Genomic DNA, 24974 nt, shown 5'->3' with positions numbered 1-24974 from the left:
TCGAGCCCGTGTCTCCGAAGCGTGCAAACAGTAGATGAGGCACTTTCTATAGCCAGCGCAGGCCTATCATCCACAAATAAAGGAACACAATCGGTACAGATAAGAGTCTGGTATATATCGAGACAGCACATGTTCAGGGTATATCAAACGCTTGTTCATTTAAACGCACAGCTGCTCGGTAAACAAAAAAAAGAGTGGTGGATGATCGGGAGGGGTTAGGCGACGCCATAGAAGTCTTTCAACGTCTCGCGGTCGACGGGCATTGAATGGTGGGACTTGAGATGTCGCTGGATATCGTACAAGCGGTTGAACCTGAACAGGCACTTTTCGGTGTCTTCCTCGCGCCCCATCTCCGGATCCGTGCTGAGATGCGCGCGTTTGTCGGTCGGACTAGTCGAGGCTTGTGGGGCTGAGCCGGGCTGCTCTTCCTGGCCCTCTTCGGGCCCCGCAGCAGAGCCGTTGTGCTCAGCGGCATGGAAACGGGGGTCCGGTTGGGCAAGAGAGAGGGTGAGGAAAGGACAGGCGAATTTGCGGAAGGCGGGCTGGGTCTGCGGGGGGTCAGTGGTGGAGGAGGAGAAGGGGAGGATGGGATGCGAGTATCCGATCCCGGTGAGCACGTCGATCTGCGAGAGCTTCTGGACTCGGGTGGGCTTCGTGCGTTTCTTGGGCGGCGGGGCGGCGGGCTGATCGTCGGGCGGGTGTTTGGACTTGATGTGTTTGGCTAAGCCCGAGGGAAATGCAGAGCTGAAGGAACAGTCGGCGACCGGACAGGAGGTGTGGCGGTCGATGAGATGGATGAGGTTGACGTGGCGCTGGAGGGCGCGAGCGGATTTGTACGCCCGCTCGCAGGGCGGATACTGGGTGCAGACGAACGCTCCCGTATTGCGTGTTGCGAACACCCCTGGCTCTATGGGCCCGTCTGGCTCTCCCGCTTGGTGCTGCTGAGGGGCAGGATGGCAGAGCAGCAGATGCTGTTTGAGCGATCGGAGAGACTTGAACGGCTTCTTGCTCCTGCTGCAGTCCGGCTCGGTGCATTTGAATGGATGGCAGTCTCGGGTATGGCGCTGGAGGTCGGTCCAGCTCGAGAAGGAGCGCTCTTGGATGGAGACGCGGGGGTTATCGAGACAGTCCTGATGGGCACAGGTGTATCTGAAGGGGTCGTGGGTGCGTTCGTGTTTGCGCAATCGGGAGGGGTTGGCAAAGGAGAAGCCGCAGTTGGGATGCGGGCACATGTAAGACTTGGTGCCCGGGGGGCAATGGGCCTCGACGAGATGGGCGCGCAGGGCGTTGTGCTTGAGGAACTCCTTCGGACACTGGTCGCATTGCAGCTTGGCCTGCCCCTTCTTGCCTTCGTGCACGTTCTCGCGGTGGATCTTGAGCTGCTGTTGGGTCCAGAATCGGCGCGGACAACCTTCCTGTGTGGCCGCAGAGGCGGACGTTGATGGGATCGTGCCTTCCTGCCAGCCACATAGTAGCGGGCGAGAGGACTCCGGGAGATGCATTCGCATGTGCGCCGTCAGATGCGTTTCCCTGCGATAAGCTGCGGGGCATGTCGGACAACTGAAAGGCCGCTAGAACGAAAAGAGTCAATACTTTAATACGGTCGCTTTCTCAATATCTTGGTATACTTCGACTTCGGTGGAAATACCTCATTGGTGTGGCTCCTCAAGTGCTCTTCCAATCTGACTGGTTTGGTGTAGCTCTTCTGACATCCCGCCCAATGGCAGAGATATTTCCGTTTCTGACGGGCTTCCTTGTGGGCAGGAGTGTGAGTTTGTTGAGACTGGGGGGCGATGAGTTTGCCATTGACGATAATGAGCTGAGGGGGCTGCGAGGGGGGGCTGCTAGGTTCTGAGTCGGTGGTGCTAGTGGTGGGCGAGTATGAGCCCGTTTCCGGTGTCGATGCTGAGTCGGATTCTTCTTCTTCTTCTTCTTCTTCTTCGTCTTCTTCCTCGCGCTGTTTTCGTTTGGCTTTTCTTTCGAGCGCGCTTGTTCGCCGTGAGTCGGCAATGATCTCCTCAAACATCTTGTGTGGCTCCTCCGAGAAATCTGAGAAACCAGTCCCAGTCTCATCCATGCATGCACCAGCTGACCCATATTGCATATGTATATCCATCAACAGCCACCTTTCACAGGTCTGGCTATGTCCGTGTCAGCTGTCACGAGTTTATGTTAATTTCACATACATATTTACCACACTGGACTTCTCAGTTAAGAGTTTTGGAGGACAGGAAGTAAGGGCGAACCCGGGTGAAACGTTACTGGCTGATGATAGTTGACTGGGATTGAGTTTTCACCAGTAAATGGAGCCGCCATCTAAATCCCGCCAAGGCAACAGGAAGACTAAGTGGATGAATTCCCCTTGCCTAAATGGCTTGATTTAGAGGGTTCTGCTAAGCATTGTTTGCTGGTGAAAACTCAATCTCAGTTTACTTCCACCAGCCAATAAAGTTTCCACTGTACATACCTCCAGATTGAGCTTTCTAGCCGACAGGAAGTTCTCCGCGGGGTCCTCTGGCAAATACATAACTTCCCCCGCTGCTGCGGGGATGTGACCTCGCGAAGCAAGCCTCTAGCAGAGGTCCAATGCCCTCCACGCCGGGCGCATTAAGATGCATCAGCCGCGCGCAGCCGACAAAGGCAGCCCCGCAAAGGGGTGAAAACTGGGTCGGCGCGGGTGGGCCATGATCACCTGCTTGCCCGGGGTTTGGTGGGAGGGACGGACATCCATGTCCCGGCGTTTGACAATGGCACATTGGCATACACCACGAGAGCGATTTCGGCTCCCTCGGACCGACAACCCGACGACAAAGGGGCCCACGTCGGGCTACCGTGTGAAAACAGGGCAGCCCGTCGTCGGGGTGTTGAGACAGTCAGTCCGCCGTACCTCTTGACGTCAAGAGGTACGGCGGACTGACTTCGGTCAATCCGCCGCCTGTCTGCCCGGGTGTTGCCAGCAGGACCCACGGTGGCTTGACCAAGGTCGATCCACCGCCGGTCTGCCGGTCTGTTGCCGGACGGACAGTCTGCTGCCCACTGGCTGACCTGGTCCGCACCCGGCAGACTGCCGCCAGGTGTTTCCCAGGCCTTTGACGGTCACCCGCCGGGTAACCAACGCCCAAGATTGTCGGCAGCCCGACAATCTCACAGGCTGTTGGTCAGCTGCCCAGCATGCAAGCTGGCAGCCCGACCGTAAGAGTCCCTAAGGACAGCCGCTCGGTCATTGACCAGCTGACCACGAAGCCTTGCATGGTCAGCTGCTGGGAAATTTAATCAAAGCAGTCCGCAGCACCCACTTTTTTCCCCCTTTGATCGGGACTTTATAATTTATGTCCCCCTGGTTTGCTCCCTCCCTTGTCTCCTCCCCTTCATCTTCCCTCATCTTCACCTCCTGAGGCTCCACTCATCTCCGAGAGAGCGCTCACCCGTGCCCACGAGGCCGCACCAGCAACAAACAAGCAGCTGTGGATCAACTGCCGCACGGTCAAGGTACAATCTACAATGTTGTGAATCCTAAGGATTCAAGCTCCCAACCCCTGATGAGGTTGCGGCTGAGGTCGAACCGCACACCCGCCGCTTAACTCCCTCGCCGACATATCGCTCAAGTTGTCCGAACTGCACCTGTCTGTCACCGTCTTTCCTACTTGTTGTTATGCCTCTACATGACTCATGTCCCCATCCGCATGTTGCTTAAGTCGTCCGTCCGAACTGCGCCTGTCTGTTACCCCAACCAAATGTTGGGGTGTTATATCTCTCTCTTTCCTTCTCGTTGTATGCCTCTATATCACACAACTCAGGTCCCCATCCGGGGTCCTTTCTTTATCTCTCTTGTCCCGCCCTGTTATTTGACAGGGGTTGCTCTCTTGTATATAAACATGGTCACTAGCTATGAATTGATTATCTGTCCGACCAAATGTTCGGCTGCAAGTAATCCGGACGGTTGAGCAGTATGGCATGCTCCGGTAGTCCGTCGGACATGAGTGAACGGTCCTCTAATCCTCGGACCCCGGATTAGTCGACCAGTTCCCCCATCCGTCCTATAATCCTCGGACAGCGGATCGGTCGAGCCGCTCGACCGATCCGCTCCCCCATCCGGTCAAGCTGGCAGGTTGTCTTGACGGCAAGCCCTGGGCGCCCTGACCGCAGGTCCCCATCTCACGGCCGTGTGAACAGGCCCCTCGGGATGGTGGCCTGACGGCTGCCTGCCCATCCCATGGGGCGGGGTGACGCCGAGGACGGGGCAGGCCGACCGCGGGACGCTCCCTCGCGATATCTCAGGGATCGGTAGGAAGTATCTCACGAGGGTCGGGACGACGACGGCCTGCCTCTGCTGGCGGTCGGACATGCGACAGCCTTTGTCGACTGGCCGACAGGGTGGCTGCAAACCTCGGCAGCACGACGGCGGCAACCAACAAGGTTTGGCGGGGTCGGGGAGGGTCAGACCGCCCGCAAAAACGATCGGTAACCCGACGTCGGTGGACTGCCGTGGTGTAACTTTATTGACTTGCGGATGCTGACAGGACTCGAGGCTGTCGTCAAGTAGAGTGCTGTGGAGTGACAGGCCGTCGAGGACTGCGCTGCCGAGCCGAGGCGGGCTTCGGCGAGCGTTCGGCGCAGCTCACGTCGGGGGTGGGAGATTCGAATCGGGCTGTACCGGGCCTACCTCCGGCCGAAGCCCGCACTCCCCGTGGCTAGCGGGCGTAACTCCGCAGCGGGCCCGGCCCAGCGCTTATCGGCCCCACTCCCACCCCACGCGTCGCTGGCCACCACGGCGACGGTCAACAGCAACCTCGACAAACGATGGCCGACCCAGACCAGTCCCACATCCTCCAGATGAAGCCGCTGCCCACCGCAGAGCCGCCCAAGCGAGTCCGCCAGAGAACCTTAAGAGCTTGTGACCGCTGCAGAAAGATGAAGGTCTGTACGTCGCCCGTCCGTCCTGCATCGGCAACAAACACTGATGGCACTCCCACATGTGCACAGGTCAAATGTATGATCAGCGCAGACGAACCTCCCTGCGACGCTTGCAAACTGGCCTCAAGGGACTGCAAATTCGAACATGTTGGTGTCAAGCGGGAACGGCCTCCGTCTCTTCGGTAATTGGTCCGAAAACTCCATCTAGTCCGAGAAAGTATTTTTGACATCACCGGGTTGGTTTTTTTACTTGTTTTTATTTTAGGGAAGTCGAACAGCAAAAACGGCAAATTGCTCAGCTCGAAGCCGTCTTGATCAGGCTGAAGCCGCAGATCGATCTGAGCTCCCTGCCGAGAACGAACGACCAGGCCAAAACGATGGCCAACGCTCTCCAGCACGCCACGTCTAGCGAAGCTCTTCGGCTGAACCATCCCACATCTCTTGGCCCTGGCCACGACACCGATAGCCAGCATTATAATAACCATGAGGAAATCGAAGAGGATAGTGAAGAAGAAGACGAGGACGACGACGAAGAAGACGAGGAAGAGGACTTCCAGAACATGCTGCAATCCTTGGGCGAATGCCAGCTGGGCTCGTGTCAGCTCCTGGACCAATCCAAGGACCCATCGAGCAGCCATGAGCACGACAGAGCCCACCCGTTCGAGGCGCCCGACCCCGCCGACCAGGATCCGGACGACCAGAATGCGACGTTCATCCGGCAGTTCTGCCAGAACTATTACCGCGGGATGTCGGACGAGACCTGGCCGGCGGAGGACCTGGCGGAGAAGCTGATCGCGACCTACTTCGAGACCGTCCATCCGTACCCCCCGATCATCCACGAGCACCAGTTCAGGAAGGATTACCATGCCGGAATGGCCGAGCGGGATAGCGGGTTCAAGTCGCTCTGCTACGCCGTCTTTGCCGCCGCTTCGCCTCACGCGGACGATCCGCGAGTCCTCTATGCTGCCCATTCCGACGACCCTCATCCCCGCCAATCGGCCGGCGCCCTCTTTGCTTACGCCAGTCTTGCCGGTGACACCAATTACCCGCTGTTCGATCTCTTCGGCTTGCAATCTGCCGCTATCATGTCGTACTACATGATGACCATGTCTAATCCTCGGCACACATTCGCCCTCGTTGTTGAATTCCTCAGAAGGGGTGCGTGGATTTCTATCGAGTTCCGACGCATTCATTCGCTCATTTCATCTCTACTGTCTTTTTTCCCATCGCCGGCCACATAAACTGTTCATCCAGCCGTCTCTTCGGGGGTCCATCTTGAAGAATCGCCGCGTTGGAACACCTCGTTCCTGACCAACCAGCTGCGCAAACGCGCGTTTTTCACACTGATCACGGTCGAGAAAAGCACCACTTCTACCCTCGGCTATCTCAACGTACCCCAGACCTTACCGAATCTGGTCTGTAAGTGTCAACCAACGACGGGGCGGCGTGTATAATAGATAAAAAAAGAACTGATCTCACATTCACTCTGAATGCTCTTCCCGCCAGCTCCCCCCTTTTTCATAGAGGATGCGACGATGAGTCTGTTAGATGAACAAGATAGGATGCAGCCCACACCGCAAGCACGCAAGCAATTTATGGACGAGCTGTACTCGAAGCCTCGGACACCCGGTGAGGCCGCCATGTATTCTCTCTGGTCTGCCCGAAACAAACTGGAATCGAAAAGTCGAAATATGATCCTCAATCAATTGAAGGCCCAATCCCCTCCATCGTCATCCTCTAAGGCCGACGACGGCCCCGGCTCCAACACCAAGAATAATCGGCACCTGTTTATCCTTAACTTCGGGACGGTTTTGGGGGACTTCATCGAGGATGAGATGGATCCGATGGGCCGATGGAACCCGTCGCTGACCTCGAAACGGGACTTGTTTGCCACGTCCTACTGTGCTTGGTCAGCACTTCTGTCCTTGCCTAAATCGTCGGAAAAACAGCCACTTGCTCAATAAGCTCATCCATGAACTGACTGTTGGCCAATTGTGATCCAAAGCTTCCTGCGCAGCATCTTGATCCGAGTCCATCTTGAGGCCATTTCTGGATATCCGCAACTCGCACACCGTTGCTTCCGGGCCGCTTCTTCCATCTTGGATACCCTCGATGATATGAAACTGCTGGGCCATTTGAGCCTTCTCGGAGGGAACATCCCATATTTTGTTAGTGTCTCGAACTTTCCTTGTTCTGCCATCGATGATCTTTCTTCTGACTGTTTGTTTGTTCAGCTTGCCCCAGTTGGACTGTTCTTGCTTTGGGTTATCAGCCAAGATAAGAGCCCGGTTATCACCGCGGATTTCAAAGCTAATGCCTGGGTCAAGATCAGCAAATGTGTCGAGATCCTCAACCTTTCCGCCCCAGTGTAAGCCGCGAAGAATCTACTTTGGGAAAATAGGACACGCTGCTGAAGTGGCTCTGGGATGGTTACAGATCGTTTGTCTCGGAAAAACTCTCGCTAAAGTTTACGGCATACATGGACCATCTGAAAGAGGAGATTCGCAACCCTGGCATGGATACGAGCATTTCGGCAGATACGTCCAAGAAACGCCCGTTGAGCGAGATCATGGCTAAGAAAGTCGAGGAACCAACGATTTGCAACTTGCTGTACTCCCAACACGCCTCCCCAGTCAACCCAGACTCCTATCTCGACCCCGTTCAACCCCCTCCCCCAGCCTACATCAACTTTGATTTCTCGGGGCTGATAAACACTGCCGCAACTCCACAGCCTTCGGGCTGGAACCTGGACGCAACCCGGCCTGCGGCTCCCGCCGGCAATCTCAATCCAGCCATCCAACCCCATGCGCCCGAGCCGGCTTCCAATTATTCCCATCTCCATTTACAAAACCTCCTCTTTCGGTCGCAAAATCTGCCCCAACAGCCGCTTGATTCCAGCCATCTCATGATCCCGCCATCGCCCGAAAACGCATCGGCCAACCGCCCGCGCCCGGTCAACTCGGACGGACCAAGTCATCCTTCCCCCATGCTTGGACGGTTCGATCCCCCTGACCCCCGATCCTCGTTCCTGTCCTCCACACCTAGTGCCCCGCATTCCATCGTAGCCACAGATCCAGAAATGTATACCGGAGCTAACGGGGGAATCCCGCCTCAGAGCAGCGGCACGCAGTATATGAAACCGGCGGCACACGACAGCTTCGATCCGAACTTCTGTTCCGTCGGCAATCCCAGCACCCAAAACGTGGAGACCAGCTTCCCATCCGGCTCCGATTTCGCTCCCACGGGTTTCGCTGGATCGGAGCCGATCTTCAACGTGCATCAACGGATTCTAGCAGCAAACCATCCTGCCAATTACTACGGACACCCGGCACGGCCGGCCGGTCCGAGCCACCCTGGATACAATGCAGTGCAGCCGGCCGGTCCGAGTGGGTACGCCTATCACCCGTCTGCACGGCCTCCCCCCGGCCCCACGGCCTTCACCCAGCCATACCCCGACGGCCGGCCTTGTGCAGATTTCCCGGCGCCCGCCGGCTCGTTTCCGGCCTTCTCTCCCTCCAGCAGCCCCGCTACGCCGCGCCCCTTCCACCCCTCCTCGTCGACCGACCCGAGCCAGTGTAACCGCCCTGTCCAGGGGACCATCGGCAACAGCTTCCATGGCTCCGCCCCCGCCCAGCCTCTTCCTTCTACCCTCGCAACATCTCAGAATGGATCTTTCGACACATCCGGCCAGTTCCGTGGCCCTGCTCAGCACGATGACCAGCAGATCTTCTCCGCTATCTGCGACACTTGGCTGTGTACGTCTCCTCCCCTCTCCCTCCCCCCCCCCCCCCCCCATCCTTTTCTTTTTCGCGTTTTTTTTAGCTCATACTCACTGTCTTCTCTGTTTCTTGTGCACTCGTAGTTTGATGTCTTTCTCTCCCCATCCACCGATATCGGAAATGAAATAAAAACGATCGGATTTGGGCTCTGTCTCTGTACGCGTAGTGCATCTCGTCTTCATCTGTATACCTATCATCCCCCTAGTAGCCCCTATCACCCTAACCCTGTATGTATGGAAGAAAACGGACTTCACACGACGGCCCATCGGGCCATTTTCTTTCTTCTCTCTCTCTGTCCCTCTCCCATCATTATGTTTGAAAGGGATACACATAAAATGTGCATATATGGACCCTTGTTCTGTTGTTTGTATACCTATTAATCACTCACTCTACAGTAGTCTTTGTTTTCCTGCTTCGAGTATGTAGTTTTGGGCCCGTTGGAGCGATGGTCAGCGATTTCGGTGCATCAGCACCCTCGCAAGAAGCCAGTCACGGAAGAGTTTTCAAAAAAATGGGCTGACGAGCACCAGGACACCTCCATGTATTTTGTGCTATGGATGTGATTGTCGCTTTCCTCCCCGATTATTAGGATGTTGTGCCGGTGAAATAGAGTCGGACCATGTCTTGTTGCTTCACGTTCGTCATCACACGGTGTCGATGACGATAAACCTCATCACTACCCAAGAGAGTCCCGTCCTGAAGGGTCTGTAGCCTGTGGCGGAAGCAGACAAGGCAGCCAGAAAAACACAGACGCCAGTCGCTGTTCCCTGCTGGGAGCAGTGTTATGCCTTGATGTTTGATTCCTCACTTCAATCATACATGCCTCAGTCCAAGTACATACTTCACCCAACCATCGAGTATCATTGCCAAGTATAAGAGCCCCACTGAGTTGCTGGAACTGGTTAATGGTTGACCTGCGGCGGTGGATTTAGCTTTGTCCATGCCACTTATAAGTTGTACGTGTTACAAGTCCCAGCCAAGGAACTTGACAAATTGCCAATTCTCATCATCATCAGATTTGCCGAGTCGCCATAGCTTCCTAGCGGTTGACCTGCGGCGGCTTTAGTTTTCTCGCTGAAATGGCTCATGCACTCCAGGGCAGCTTGCAAATTGCAACCTCAGACTTGATAGTGAGGTAATCAACTTGGCTGAGGTTATGCATCGAATGCTTTCAGGGCACTGCCAGCCTGAAGATTGAATTTGACGTGATGTCCTTGGCAATAGTATCCAACCAAGCTTCGTCGTGTTATTTTATGGCCGCGACTATTCCATATACCCTCCCGTTAGGTATTCCTCCCCGTGGCATGTTTGAACTATATATCCGAGTGTATTCCTTCACCATCAGCATTTGGGGGAGTGATTCATTGAGTCAATCTCACTCTTGCTGACTACTGTGTGCAGTATAAACTCCTGCTGGTTTTTTTGCCTTTGCTGGAAATCACAGGGTTGATTACTGTAAATAAGGAGCTTACCGCTGGCTTGAGGCAACACATTCCTTTCAATCAGCTAGCCCACATGATAAAATCCTTTAGCTGAGGCTAAATCAAACTACCTTCCTTTACCATCATCTTTGACTCTCAAGGTTTATAAAGCCAGTATCCCAAGCAGCTCAGTGTGATCCCTTCAGGGTCAGATTCAAATCATGATTAAGCTAAATTGCAAATTTTTATGTATCTCTCTGTACATACTATGGGCCAGTCAATTGGCCATATCTATTATCAAAAAAACAACAGAGCTCTCTTTGGGTAAGGATTGTAAATTTTTTACACTTTGAGCCTGTTTTTTTTTTTTTCTTAACTTGTCTTTTCATCTTCTTCAACATTTCCCCCTCCTTTGCATGGTTTCACAGGTTCTAGTGATGCGACTGATTTAGATGGGTACAGAGAAACTATTCAAGAGCAAACACATCTGAAGAAGGCATTTTTCAAAGAAGGGGCACCAACAGGGTAATTTTTTTTGAGCTGTCCTCAACAATCCAGGCATGTGTATCCCAGTGCAGCCTGATATAACTAATCTCACTCCTTTGGATTGGAACAGACCATGTTTTTTAGAAAGTAAAGCAAAGTATATTAAGGGAAGCATTCATTACCTCAGAAATTATTACCATCCTGGACCTGTTTCAAAGCCCTTCCAACGCACTCTTGTTGAAGAAATTTGGCAATTGAATAATGTATTTCAGAAGATGGTATATGATGGAGCAGGTATGAAAATGACTAATGTATATTGTAAAACTGTAATTGGTGTTGATCTTTGCTATGTTACAGATGGAGTCCTTGAAAAATCATTTCTTGACCAGTGGAAAAGTGTGCAAAAAACATTCCCACATTTTCAAAGAAAATACTTTCCAGAACATTTCAGCTATGAATATTCAAAAAGCTTATTCCTCATAGCAGATTTCATTCAGTTATGTAACCTAGGACCACCAAACTTCCTCAAAGATGTTAGGGATATCAAACCAAAGTATTTGGAACAGGCAGTTTTATCTTACATTGAAGATTTCAAAGACTCACATGGCCACCTGCATGATTTTGACTCTGAGCGTGGTATAGACATCTTCAAGTTTTCAAAGTACCTTTTGAGGACTGACATGATGATAAAACATTTTACTGAAAATTCCATAGGTATGTTCTAATATTTTCAAGATTTCCATTGTCTTCACTGGTAGTGGTTTAAGTTAGAGCTGTCAATGTTTTTGTTAATTCCCTGGATCTTTCCTGATTTTACATGAATGGAAATGGCTTGAATGCAGTCACCTCTCCCAAAGACAAGATGTTTTCCGAATATTGTGCCCTGAAAGAAATCATTGAAACTGTGAAAAATCCATATGATGATGTGGAAGAAGAAACTGAACAATTCAAAAATATTCACAAACACTTTATTGAACCCAGTTTTCTTGAGGATATCAACAGGATTTGTTCTATTTTTAGAATATACAAAGCAGATGAAGTCAGGATAAGCTTGAAAGATTGGAGGATTTATGACACATTTCAAAATGCACTTCAAAAATTTTGCAGCCCTCAAGTAAAACTGTCTGGAAAGAGGTCCAAGTTTGAATTTATGCTAGAATACCAAATTGTGAAGTTCCTCTATACTCATTATCCAGAAATTCTTTTGGGATCTCCACCCAATAAAACTGATCATATGGACCTCCAAAATAGATTCAAATTCATGGAATATATAATTCAATTATGTGATATATTAAGCATCACAGTAGAAGCTCAAGACTGCAAAGAACCAATTGACAAAATTTTAGATTTTTATGATCAACATATTGAAATGCAAGAATGGATTGATAATTTCTATGAAAATCAAATTGGGTTTACAATTCAATTTACCCGTTCTATGAAGGAAGCAGTTAGGATGTTAGGCTAAGCACAGAAGATTAAAAATCAAGACAAATTTCAACTGCAAAAATCCTCCAATCTTGTACCATGGAATTTGTACTCCTGAGATCTTCTTTGTGAATTGGGACAAACACTCCAATATTTTCTACTAGTGCTTGCAGTGGTACATGCAATCAAACTCAATAATTCATCACTCTTTTATTGATTTCTGTTTTTTGTTTGCCATCCAATATTGTGATTCTTCAATCTTTATCATTTTTTAATTTGGGTTTTTCTTCTTCTCATTCTTTATCCTTTTAATGCTGGAAATGGCTGTTTTTGAAATACTAGAGGCCAAGTCATCTGCGCTGCTGCAATCCGTAAGTCATGTAGTTTCCCCAGCGCTGAGATAAATTTGAACCCTCCCTTTGCCCATCCCAAGCTGACTGTGTCATGCCTTGAGATAGCAATTGGGACCTGGGTCCCCGTGGTGGGTACAGGTCCTGGATCCTTCTTCTTCCCAAACAAGACACCTGTAACCTTACCTGTACCTGGCTAGGCGGGTACCAACGGTACTTGGGTGGCGTACCCACTGCCACTGGGTGAGCCGTTCTTTATAAGCTCCCTTAATGGCCTGTACAGCTGGATTCTCCACCAGCATCTATCCAAGTTTATTGAATCCACAAAATTGTGGAACTCAAGATCATGGTGCATGGTTTTACCATATTTTTTTCTTAAAAATCTGTGGAATTTATCCCCCAAACACTTCGGAGAGCACCTTGGAATCACCCTCCAGCCCGTGCCGCAGCAACACGCAAAAAACTAGGGTGGGTCACATTAAAAATCAAGGAGGGCCTAATCAAGTGATTAGGGGGCTCCAGGGAGGGGGTAGGACAAAACCAGATCCCCTGGGGACAAACAGCTGTCCTTGCCCCTTCTTTATATAACCCTCTCCACACACCTGCTGCTTATCTGCTGACACTGTTGCCAGTCCTCCGCCTCACATCTCCCTTGCCGCGCTTGGTCATTTCATCACCACGTTCACCGCCTACAGTATAACTGGACTCTGCCCCGCCCCTCACCCAACCATACCACATTTCCGACTTTGACACTTGTCCCATTGGCCCCCGCTGGAATCAATCCTCAGTCCTGGAAGCTGCACTACCAAAAAACAGTCACTGATGGTATCTTTCAACCTCCACTCTCCCCAGGGATCCGTTGGGACTGGTGCAAGTTGACACAAGCCTGACCCTGACCTTGGTCTTTCTTGGAGCAGTATCTTTTGACACCTAAGCCACCTCTGAATATCTGATTGGTGAATTTTTCTTGGATGTGTGAGTACCTTGTGAAGGCTCGGGCCATTAAATCATTTATAATCCAGTTAGACCCGCTCCTTATTGGATTCCTTGCCTGATTCTTTTCTGTCTGCAACACTCAGAAAGTCAGGCAGATGGATCAGCTGTTCTGCCTTGATGCCAAATGCAATGCTATCAGTTCGAGCTAAGCCAATTGTTGCAGACAGTCTAGGCATCAGTCAAACTATCAAAGTGAATTTGTAAAAGGAGATGAATATGAAGGGCCAAAAGAATTGCACATGGCTCTGTCTGCCAATCGAGCCGGCGAACAAGTCAAAGGAGGTGCAGGTAACCCTGTTGGGCGATATATCTATTTCAGAAGCTTGGCCTTTTTCCCTTCCTGAAACAGACACCAAAATCTGGTCTCAGCGCAGCGCTCCTGTTGGCTTTCCCTCCATTTGCAGTACTGTTTTCTGGTCAGACAATCAACAAGCAGGAAAAAAGCAAGTACATATTCAATTCCGGGAACAACCACACCCTGAATTGGGTTGAAGGAGAGGGGGTGTGACCTTAAATGATCTGATGGGCAATGTTTCTCAAGTAGGAATTTCCGAAGCACATGAGACAGTTGCGCTGGAGCCAATGGCCACGCTTGGGCTAACGGCCACTGGTGACAGGAAAAACTTTTTGAATCGCTGCAGCGCCTGTATGCTTTGATGTTTCTCCAGGATTGGTAGCAAGGCTTTTTGATATGAGTGCGGCCAAGTCAATGATGCCCGCTGGTGAGGTGATTGTTGCTGCATCAATGTCCTTCTTTGTGCTCCACATCTAAGTTTATTAAAGCCTCTGAATCACAAAACAAAACTTCAAGGGTTTCCCCTACAAATCTCCAAAAATCCAAAAAGAAATCAAGGGTTTCCTCTCTACAACTTCCAGAAAAAAAAACATAAAGTTATTTCCCTGTACACATGCCAATTTGTTTTTAAAAAAAACACAATATCACAAAAACAAAAAATAGAACAATAATCTGCACCCAGCCACCTAACATCAGCAAGCTGATGCACCGTGGCCCACCATCCATCCCTGTCTAGCAGGGTGAAAAAATGGTGAGAGGATGACCCCCAGAGCGCCACATTGAAGGCATTATGCAAAGGGGGGCCAACAAGTTTAGCCCCTCAAACTACGCAAGTGCAACAGCGGAGGGGGTGAGGACAAACCGCACGCTGGAAGTACAGCGGCAGAGGACGCCTGGGGATTTATTGAACCCAACAAGCTCCTATTTATACACACCTGCCAACTAGATATAACAGCTCCACCACATCCCACGCAACAACAACAACCCACCGCCACGCCAATGCCCAATACAAACCGTGCATCCCTGACTATGAAGGTGCAAAATTCCACTGCAATCTCGCCCTCGCCATAACTACAACGCTGTTGCCCAGTCAACCGTACTCCACATCCACACAGCTGGTGCTGTTTCTGCTCAACTATCTTCCCAAGAAGGCGTCAAACTACCAGATCAAGCTTGATGCCTTGTGCGTCCCACCCCCACCTCTGCCCCTTCATTCAAACAAAACAGGCAACACTGACACAGGCCTGTGTTCCCAGGGCCAAGACGCTGATCTTGCATGCGCTCAAGGAAAAGTGGTCAATGATGGTGCCGTTCTTTCACCCGCCCTCTCCAACCCCTTCCCTCATCCTTGCCGGAATCTTTTCAGCTTGCCGCGCTGCGCGATTACGACCTCTCTGTCCAGGTAGCTGAGGCTATGGCCCAAGTCTTCCAACTAGCTGGTCCGTCCTTTCCCTTTGTCTTCACAGAGAAAATGAACAGGTGGGCTCTTGCCAATGATTGTCATTTCACAGTTGACAGATTCCTACCCTCCCTGTTGCTGGTCCTCCACCAGGCCCAACCAGCCGCCAATTTGCTCCAGCCCTTCTGCCCTGACAATCCTTGGGCTCTGCGTCAAACATGCGCCCGCAGCCCTTGCGCATTTGCTCTCAGCTTTTGTTCAAGCCCATGTATCACTCCTTTGGGGGCTTTGGATCCGGGACAATCCTCCTACATGCAACCTTCATTACAGTTGAAAAGCGGTCAATCTTCTTGGCTTAAAATATGATCCTAGAATCTACAACCGGCAGGTTCTTTTCAACCAGGACAGAAGCCTCACAAGTACACACAATCAGCTTGTCCAAGTGCCAAGGGCCTGACGGGGCAGCAGCGGTGGACGATGCGGTTGGATTTCATGCTGCTAACAAATTTAGCGCGCACCTCCGACTTGCATCTGGTCGTCTCAATTGTCAAATACAGTCGTACCACCCCCATCGATAAGATCTGCATCATCGGCCTCAATATAGGTGGCACAAGCCCCAATTTCAGCGTGCTCAATGACCGCTATGAGACTATGTTGAATTAGCCAACCGCTGGCGTCGCCGCCACCAAGTCGCTAGGTTGATAGCAGTCTTGCTTTCCCCCCCTCCATAAACCTCTTTCCATCAATGTAAACCCAAAATCACTGACCATTCTCACAGAAAGGGTTGTTGCTGGCACAGCCTCGCGGTTGTTTTTTGGGAACAGACTGTTTGTCACCGGGCCCAAGAGCGCAGGTGTGTTGCCCGGCTTGGCCTGCTTGCCAAATTTCAGTTTGCTGGCCTTCACCAAAACTGACCTGCTCCTGGGCAGATTGATCTTGGCCCATTTTGCATGAATATTTGGTCGCAAGGATGACCAGGAGCTGGAAATCAAGGAATCACGGAACCTCTCTGAGTTGCTCTGGACAACCACTAACCACAAGCTCCAGAAGGACCTCAGCGCATACATGTTTGATTGCTTGGTCCCCAGTTATAACCCTCATTGTCCCCCGCAGACATGCCTCCATCCTGAGCACCTCTGGGACACCTTGCCAACCATGTTGTGCAGGCCAAGGCTCTCCCCACCATTGTCTATATTTTTCCTTTCTCCTGCCTATTTATCTTAAACTTGAGCTTTAGTATTCAACTAGCGCTCCATCATTATGTGGAGATGATTTATGCTCAACAGAAAGGCTCTTTTTCATATTTTAATGTGTCTTCTTAATCTTATCTAACAAAGACAAGAGTGAGAGAAAGAGAGAGGAAAAGGGGGATTTTTTAAATGTGGAGACAAAGAGCAGCTTCAATGGCAAGCAAACCTCACAGAGTCCCTTGCGGCTATAGGTCATTCCTCCCCCGGCAAGAAACAGAGAGCAATGGAAACAACTGCCAGCCAAGGCTTTGTGTTTTTGGCATGGCAAGCATTGAGGGTTTTGAGGTGGTTTGGTGGGGCTTGCAAAGAATTTTTTCCAATTTTGAGCTAGCAGAGGTTGAGTGGCTTTGGCTCCTGCAGGGGCAAAGCTGCCTTGGCCTCTAGTCTAATTCAAAGAGCACTGCATGGAATCATTGATTTCAATGATCAGCTAGTGTACACAGCTACTGATCTGTGATCAGTACTGATCATTACACTTCCCTGATCATTTCCAATGTTGATCCTCATGAGGATCTGCTTCCCTTGAACGCTTCCAGTCCCCCCCTGGTCCTGAAGCGCCTCCAAGTGCCTCCAATCCCCTCCTGCTCTTTTCCCCCTCTATATAAACACACCACCCAGGACTGTTTATCCCTCAGAATATTATTACAGCAAAGTTTAACCCATACTATAGTTAAACAGTGCTTTCATTCACACCCATATTTCAATTTGGGAATAACATCAACTCTTGATTACCCTTACCTTTCTGTAGGTAAAACCACGAACCCAAGTTGAGTTATTCCTTGGATGCCTATTAACACCTTGTCTTGATTTGGATGCGCCTTTATTGAGCAAGCCTCTCAGTCAAGATTACTGATAGAGTGAAACCTTTTACAGGTCTTACCACAAACCCATTGGCCCATCCTTGGCTCTTTACACCATCATCTTGCTACTGCTAGTAACAACCCTCTCAGACACGGTTAGTTACCTACAGGCTGACATTTTGAGTAATTGCTTTGTAGATTATGGGTAAATTTTCAGAATTCCAGAAGCTGCTGGTGGTGTGACTGTGACTTGGTGCTTGCAGCGGCAAAGCCGCCTTGGCTTCTAGGTTTTTTAAAAAACTAGAGGCCAAGGCGGCTACGCCGCTGCAGGGGAAACAACTTCACATGAAAACCTACCCCAAACAGTTTCCTCAACAAAAGGCTGGTACCCTGAGAAAATTACATGCCTTCAGTTCAAGGATTCATCCCAAACAATTGCAGGACGTGAGTCAGTACAGCTTATATCTTCAGGAAAGATTTATGTCAAGAGTGTTGCCTCAGCCAACAATACTGGATTTCTGAAATTTCATTAATTGCAAAGTATGATTCTTTTAAGATAATTTAAACCACACTTCTCATCTCAATTGAATTCATGTTTTGGATTACAGAAATCAACACAAAACTTCAGAGACAGATCAACACAAAATGTCAGAGACCATATCAAAGTATCTTTATCACTTGGAAAATAGTGAGTCTTGCAAGACCATACAGCCTGAGAGTATTTCTGCGTTATTATTTGAGACGATTGCTTGGGGCTTGGCGGCGCGGCGGGCCTGGCCAACCCTGCACATGGTCTTGCGGCGACGGACGCCGGAGGGCTCCCGGGCGAGCTCGGCGGGGGGCAAGCAGTAGCGCTTTGTTTGCTAACTGGGCTGCCATCTGGTGCTGCTGGGCCAGCCGAGCGGGCCCGCGCCGTCGGCGTCGGAAGAAGCGGGGAAGAGCACGCTGGGCTCGGAAGCGGGCGCGTGGAGGCCGGTCTGCCAGGCCGGCTGGCCATAGCCGTCCGTCTCGGTGTACTGCTGCTGGCTGGCCGCTCGGCTGGCACCCGCGGCGGAGGGCGCGAAGTTGGTCGCATGCTGGTAGGCTTGCTGCTCGGCCGGCGGCATCGAGAAGCTCCGGAACTCGCCCAGGGCGGGCTGCTGCTCGGCCAGCAGCGGGTACGCAGGGGTCGGTTCCACCAGACTGGCGAAGCTGTGGTAGGGGTTGAAGGACGAGTGGCTGGGCGGATAGACCAGCGGCTGGCAGTCCAGCGTCGCGCTCCCGCCATACGCCGAGCCATACACCGTCCCCCCGCCATACGCGCCTGCTGATTTCTGCAGGGAGACTGCCCCTCCTCCCGCAGACCAGTCAATCTGCTCATAACCCCCTGCCGGAAACTGGGCAGGCTCGTGCCGGAAGAACTCGCGCGAGGTGTGTCCGGCGAAGGGAGTGGACGAGCCCAGGCGGAGGTAGGGCTTGGCCCTCGCGCCGGGCACCGAGCAAGGCGTGGCGTGGGGCGGTCTTGGGTGGTGTTTCGCCAGGGCAATGGGCGGGCGTGGTATCAGTAGCGTCCCCGTGGCAGTTACGGGTTGGCGAGGCGTGGTGTGGCAAGAGGTGTGGTGCGGTGGTGCTGGTGGGTATATAAGGGGAGGGAAGTGGGACCATTGATCCGCAGAGGATTCGGTTTCGTCCGCCCCCTCCCTGGGAGCCCCCTAGCTGCTTGGTTAGGCCCTCCCTGGACAGCTTACCAACTGGCCCACTTTTGCTTGTTGCTCCGGCACAGCTGGAGGGTCATCCATAGGGCCTTTGGGTCTTTGGGGATATTCAACGTGCCAAGTGAGATTAAGGGGCAAGTTTTGCCCCTTTTTGTGAGAAAAAAACACCCCAAAACTTAGATTCACAGATCTAGAATTCTGTGGATTTAAGAAAGTGGGATGAAGAAATTGCTCTGATTTTCAGGGGACACCCAGTCTTTTACATCTTACAGAGTCTTAAACTTTTATTGACAAAGGCCTTAAATTTGACTCTAAAATTTTCTTCTTATCCTATTGTGAACCCCCATATTATGAACCACTGCAAAATGGAACTAAAAAAAGGATGGGCTTTTATTGATCCTGCTATGCTTCAGGTGCAGTCTGGTTAGGTATTGTGTACACTGGCATGTTTGAAGTATATATCTGTGTGTTTTTATTTGGAGGGCTGATTCATTGAGTCAGTCTCACTGAATATGTGTGAAAGAAACTGTAGCTGTAAGACCTGCAGGTAGATTTGTCCTGAAAGTCAATGACAATCATCAGGCTTATAGGAATAAAAACAGCCATTGATTTGGGGTTTGTCACATTAAACCACCTTCCCCTACCACCAATAACTCTCAAAATTTAAAAAACAGTCCTCCCAGTTAGCTTGGCCTAATTTCCACAGCATTAAATTATGGTGAAGCTACAGTTCAAATCTTTAAGAATCTCTCTTTACATACTGGGTTTCAGCAAATTGGCAATGTCTGGTATGAAACAACCAAGAGAGATATCTTTGGGTAAGGATGGAATATTTTGTTGCTACCTCAGTTTTTCTGCTCAACTTCTCTTTTTATAATTTCCTTACAAATTGCAATTTTTCCTCAGGCTCTAGTGAAATGGCCAAGATAGATGATTATGCAGGAAATATAAAAAAAAAGCCGTGTCTGGAGCAGGAATCTTCAAAAGCAAAGCAGAGTAAGTTTTTGGTCTTATATCCACAGCCCAAGCTTGTGTGTCCTGCTTAAGCAATCTAACTCTTTTGAATTGAAGAAGACCAATTTATGCTTTCAGATAGTAAATGCAAAGATATTGAGACAAGAATCATTCGGCTAAAAAATGATTACATTTCTATTTCCGACAACTTTCAAAACACTCTCATAAATGAAATTCAAGGATTTTATAATGAATTAAAGCAGCTAGTACATGATAAAGCAATTTTGAAGATAACCAATCTATATTTAAAACTTGGAAGAGGTTTTGATCTTTCTGATGCCTTGGAAAAAACCCTTGAAAACTCATTTTTTGAGCAGTGGATAAATGTGAAAAAAATCTTAACACATTTGCAAAACATGTACTTCCCAAAGGGTTTCAGCTATGAATATTCAACAGTACTATATCTAATAGTGGATTTGATCCAGATTTGCAAGCTAGGGTCACCAAATTTCCTCAAAGATGTTGAATTTATCAAACAAAAGTCTCTGGAAACGGCAGTTCTATCTCTGATTGAAAATAACAAATCTCAACATGGCCACCTATATATATGATTTTGAATCTGAGAATGATTTGGGTATCATTTGGTTTTCAAAAGATTTTATGTATATTGACAAGATGATAAACCATTTCACCAAACATTCCATTGGTATGCTCTCATTTTTTCATGATTTTTGTTGCCTTGGATTGCATCTAGAAATTTGATGTTTTTTATCTTCCTGGATCCTCAATAATAACAATTTATCAAATGCAGTTACTTCACGCAAAGAAAAAATGCTATACCAATATTATGCCCTAGAAGAAATCATGATAAATTTGAAAAATCCTTCCAACGATATGGAGGAAGAAACTGAAGAGTTCAAAAACATTCGGAAACAGTTCCTTTCAGCCAATTTTCTTGAGGATATCAGTAGGATTTCATCACTCTTGAGAATTGATAAAGAATTTCAAGTGAAGAACAACACAAATGATTGGGAATTGATCCTCACATTTCAAAATGTGCTTCAAAACTTTTTCAAACTTCCAGCAAAATTGTCTGGAAAGAGGTCCAAGTTTGAATTTATGCTATACTATTATATTGTCAAGTTCCTTAAGATTCACCATCCAGAAATTCTACAGGAATCCATACCTGGTAACATTAATATTCCAGACTTTCTAAATCAATTAAAATTCATGGAATATTTACTTGAATTGTGCTATAGATTAAACAACACAATAGACCCTGAAGAATTCAAAGAAGCCATTAATCTGAGTTTATTAAAGACAGACAATCACAAAAACAAAAATCAAGGGTTTCCCCTACAAAATAATAAAAAATAAAAAATAAAAATAAAAAACAGCCCAAAAAAACACCCAGCCCAATACCCATCCTCTTCTAGAGAGGGTGCAAGTATTGGGCAGATGACCCCCAGCGCGCCGCATTTAAGGCAAGTTGCAAAGGGGGGTCATCACCTTTCACCCTCAAACTGTGCAAACGCAGCAGCGGAGGGGCTTGAGTCAACTCACTGGCTGGAAGTGCAGCACAGCGAGTCGACTGGTGATTCCACTTTGCCAGAGGCCGCTCTATTTATAGGCGCACCCTCCACCCTCACTTCTCTTTCCTGACCGTCACCCATCGCAAGAAAACACCAAGACTGCCACCGCAAGCCTCCCGACCGTTGCGAGATACTCGGCAAACTAGGACTCCTACCAACAAGCACCCTTAAATACACTTCACCCCAGCCACAATCTACCGCGGCTCTGGGAAGCCCGGGATCCGATGGTGCTGGGCTCACCATTGAGAACCATGCCAACAACCAGGTCTCCAGCTCAATGTGAAACACTTACCCCTGCTCTCATCCATCCAAACCCCTCAACAGACCATCCAGATGATCAGCTCCACCGAATTCGCTGAGATCCACGACACGTACATGACCTTGGTCTCCCGGGTTGAAGAGTCCCTTGTCTTTCCCTGGCTCCACTTATACCCGGCACTCCTCAAGCCTCCTACTTCTGCAAGTGTCCATGCGCGGTACTTCCCGCGCTACAGAGGCCTTTACCATTGTCTTGGCCAACTCTGAGCCTGCCCCTTGCTCTACCACCTGAACCACCACCAACACCACTACTACCGAGTCCTCCTCCCAGTCTCCCCAACCAAGTGGCCGCGCCTCTGATCCCTTCGAGGTCTTTGAACGCCAGTTCAGCCATGTTGTCGCCGTCGACGGCTGGGGCTATCGTCGCAACAAGATTGACTTCTTGGAGCGCGAGCGAGAAGAGATGGCGGCTTTAACGAGAGCCTCGGAGATTGCCCAGAACGTTTGGGTGCGTCCATCCTTTCTTCTTTCTTCCTTCCTAGATCAATTTCTGATAACATTGTCGCAACAGCTCGGCAATTCTGCAGATGTCCCGCTTACCAAAGAGGATCTATCGTCCTCACGTCAGCGTGCTGCGTTCGATGAGCGCCCACCAATGGTGACCTCCCACTTCGCCATGACAGACGAGTATGGAAATGCGCCGTACAATGTGTGTGTGGAAGCGCACGACCAGGCCGTGATCACCTCGTCGCTCGAATTCCATCTCAACCAAAACTATCTCGACAGCATCAAGCAACGCGCCAAGAACAGCAGCCTCTCTGCCGAGCTTGCCGAGATCATCCACATGGAAGTCCCGAGCACCGGCCAAAGCTGCTCAGGGGCCATGTCCCGCAATAAGCTTGTGCGCTACTTGGTTGACCTGTGCACATGGGTCAAGAAGATCGCGAAACCCGGCAAAGGCAGGGCTGGCCGAAAAGTGTTGATTCACTGTCACGATGGATAGTACGTTCTATCCTCTCCTCTCCAGCGCATCATCCAAAAAAAGCTCATTTTTTTTAATCTTGTCTCTACTTTGAGTACAGAGACGTCCCTCTTTGCGCCGTCGTACATCATGTACGACCTGGGATACACCCTTCCCGACGCCTATCTGCATCTGCAGAACGACCAGAACCGCTCGTTCTTTGTCTATCCCGCGGACGTCCAGCTGTTGCGCCGGGTGGAGAGCCGGATTGAGCAGGAGCTGCACGAGCAACGCAAGGCGCAGCAGATGCACCGGATGGCGGTCGATGAGCCAAGCCGCAGCTCGTTCCTGCGCGGATGCGTCTCCTTCGGCGTCTCCTCCGTCCACAGCGCCAAGTCCGCCGCCACCCACCCCTCCCCTCCGCCCCGACGCCCTCCCCCCCGCGGACGACCCGGGCACACCATCCCTGGTTCTACGACCCCCGCTTCGACGGCCACTTCCCCTCGCGCATCCTGCCCTTCGTCTATCTGGGCAACCTGAACCATGCATCGAATGCGTTGGGGATCACCCATGTGGTCTCGATGGGCGAGTCCGCGCTGGTCGCCCCACACCACCAGCACCAACAGAACGGCCGCTTTGGGGCGCCGTTCGCAGCCGACGCCGCGTGTCGTGAACTCGCTGTGGCACGAATGGAAGAGCGGACCTATGGAGATGTTGGACATGAAGGGCGTGGCGGACGACGGGATGGACTCGATCCGGCCGCACATCGAGCGCGCCATGGCGTTCACCGAGGCCTGTCGCGTTGCCGGGGGAAAGGTGCTCGTGCATTGCCTTGTCGGCGTCAGTCGCAGCGCCTCCATTGTCATCGCACACGTCATGAAACATTGCCAGCTCGACCTCACGTCCGCGTACCTCATGGTCCGCTCCCGCAGACTCAACATCCTCATTCAGCCAAACCACCTCTTCATGTGGAGCATCAAACGGCTCGAAACGACTTGGTCGCCTCTGCCGCTGCCAATGCTTGTACCTACAGGCCCATTAATTCCAGATTAGTCATGAAAGCTGTACAATCATTTTATGCAATTTAACAACATACATGTCAGCTTGCACTTAACTTCTTGAGGACAGCATCCATCAAGGCTCAAGACCAAGCACAAAAGTATCATCTCCAAACATAGTTTGGTATCCAAACTGGCTATGTTTGCATATAAATTTGAGCCAATAGCATGTAAATTACAAACAAATTGTATGGAGGTAGGCTCTTTGGTGGTTAAATAACTTCTGTGTTGTTTAATTTGAAAGCACTTCCTCAAGAGCATGGTCCTTGGGATCAAGCATTAATTTTCAAGGAACCAGCTCAAATCCATGTGAAGTTGCAATAAACTTATTGTAGCACCTAAGGAAACTAAGCTACCAACACATAATTGAGCCCTCATATTCCCTCATGCCATGAATAGCTAGGTCACAAGCAATCCTAAATCAGAGAGTTGATGATAGTAGGAAGTTCAAGACCAATCTATAAAGAGGTGTAGAAAAAAATGTTGATTTTTATTGAACTTGATTCAGGTGGGTGGGTGGGTACTGGGTAGGGTGGTCCTCCCCAGGGAGGGAAACTCAGGGGAGGTGTCTCAAGGGAGATTAAGAGTGGGAATTCTGAGAGATTTGGGGGCTGCATGGGAGTATGTGGTGTGAACTTCACACCACATACTTGCAGGGAGATTAAGCACAAGACTATAGGACTGAACCTGAAATCTGCAGCGGCGAAGCCGCCTTGGCCTCTAGTATTGTATTAAATTTTTATGATCAAGAGAATTCCCTACAAGGATGGATTGACAATTTCTACAAAGAACTGATGGGGTTGTCAATTCAAACTACACGTTTTCTGAAAAAAGTCTCCAACTTTTCAGCTGAAACATAGAAAATCAACACCCAGTCAAATATCAATGCAGACTTCAATGCAAACAATTCTCAATACTTTTGGTTATGAAAATGAATTTCTAATCCAGATCAGGGCACATTTTGCCTTGGCCAGCTCTTGCATGTTGAATGGCATCAATCTAAGTATGTTAAATCCACACTTTCATGAAAATTGGGTTCATGGGTTTCCCCTACCCCTTTTTCAAAAGGCCCCAGATGGGCCAGCCAGTTTGTCTTTTGTCCATGTGGTGCTAAATCCCCCAGTCCCTTATTTCCAGGCAGAAGTATGTTTGACTTTGCTGCCGTGAAAATTGAGTTTAAAGTTCCCAAAAATTGCTGCCTCGGACTGATTCCCCAAATCATGAACCATGATTGAAAAGGAACCGGAATCTCCTGCCTCCGCTTATTGCAATTGCAAGGGGAAGGAGGTGGGCAAATGGCATTAAAAACATTCTCAGCCTGAGCAAACGCGTCAGGGGAGTT

At 49.9% G+C, this 24974-nt stretch overlaps 3 protein-coding genes across 3 annotated transcripts; 2 read left to right on the top strand and 1 right to left on the bottom strand.

Moving 5' to 3' along the window:
• Positions 1–215: 215 nt before the first annotated feature.
• PtA15_4A831 (uncharacterized protein) lies at positions 216–2026 on the bottom strand (the record flags this gene model as incomplete). The annotated part of the gene is made up of 2 exons (XM_053168756.1): positions 216–1571; positions 1649–2026. The coding sequence occupies 2 exons, from the start codon at positions 2024–2026 to the stop codon at positions 216–218; spliced, it is 1734 nt and encodes a 577-aa protein (XP_053019933.1).
• Positions 2027–4800: 2774 nt separating this feature from the next.
• On the top strand, positions 4801–8781 carry PtA15_4A830 (uncharacterized protein; the record flags this gene model as incomplete). The annotated part of the gene is made up of 9 exons (XM_053168755.1): positions 4801–4917; positions 4984–5096; positions 5180–6072; positions 6169–6333; positions 6421–6823; positions 6920–7082; positions 7149–7282; positions 7351–8669; positions 8777–8781. 9 exons carry the CDS (start codon positions 4801–4803, stop codon positions 8779–8781), a joined length of 3312 nt encoding a protein of 1103 aa, XP_053019932.1.
• Positions 8782–11280: 2499 nt separating this feature from the next.
• Positions 11281–23114, top strand: PtA15_4A829 (uncharacterized protein; the record flags this gene model as incomplete). The annotated part of the gene is made up of 5 exons (XM_053168753.1): positions 11281–11314; positions 11443–11504; positions 21945–22121; positions 22185–22615; positions 22691–23114. The coding sequence occupies 5 exons, from the start codon at positions 11281–11283 to the stop codon at positions 23112–23114; spliced, it is 1128 nt and encodes a 375-aa protein (XP_053019931.1).
• Positions 23115–24974: the final 1860 nt, after the last annotated feature.

Source organism: Puccinia triticina, chromosome 4A, assembly GCF_026914185.1.
Source record: "Puccinia triticina chromosome 4A, complete sequence".
In the NCBI taxonomy this organism is placed as follows: domain Eukaryota; kingdom Fungi; phylum Basidiomycota; class Pucciniomycetes; order Pucciniales; family Pucciniaceae; genus Puccinia; species Puccinia triticina.
Note: the sequence above shows the minus strand (reverse complement) of the source record. Positions and strands in the feature narration are given on the sequence as shown.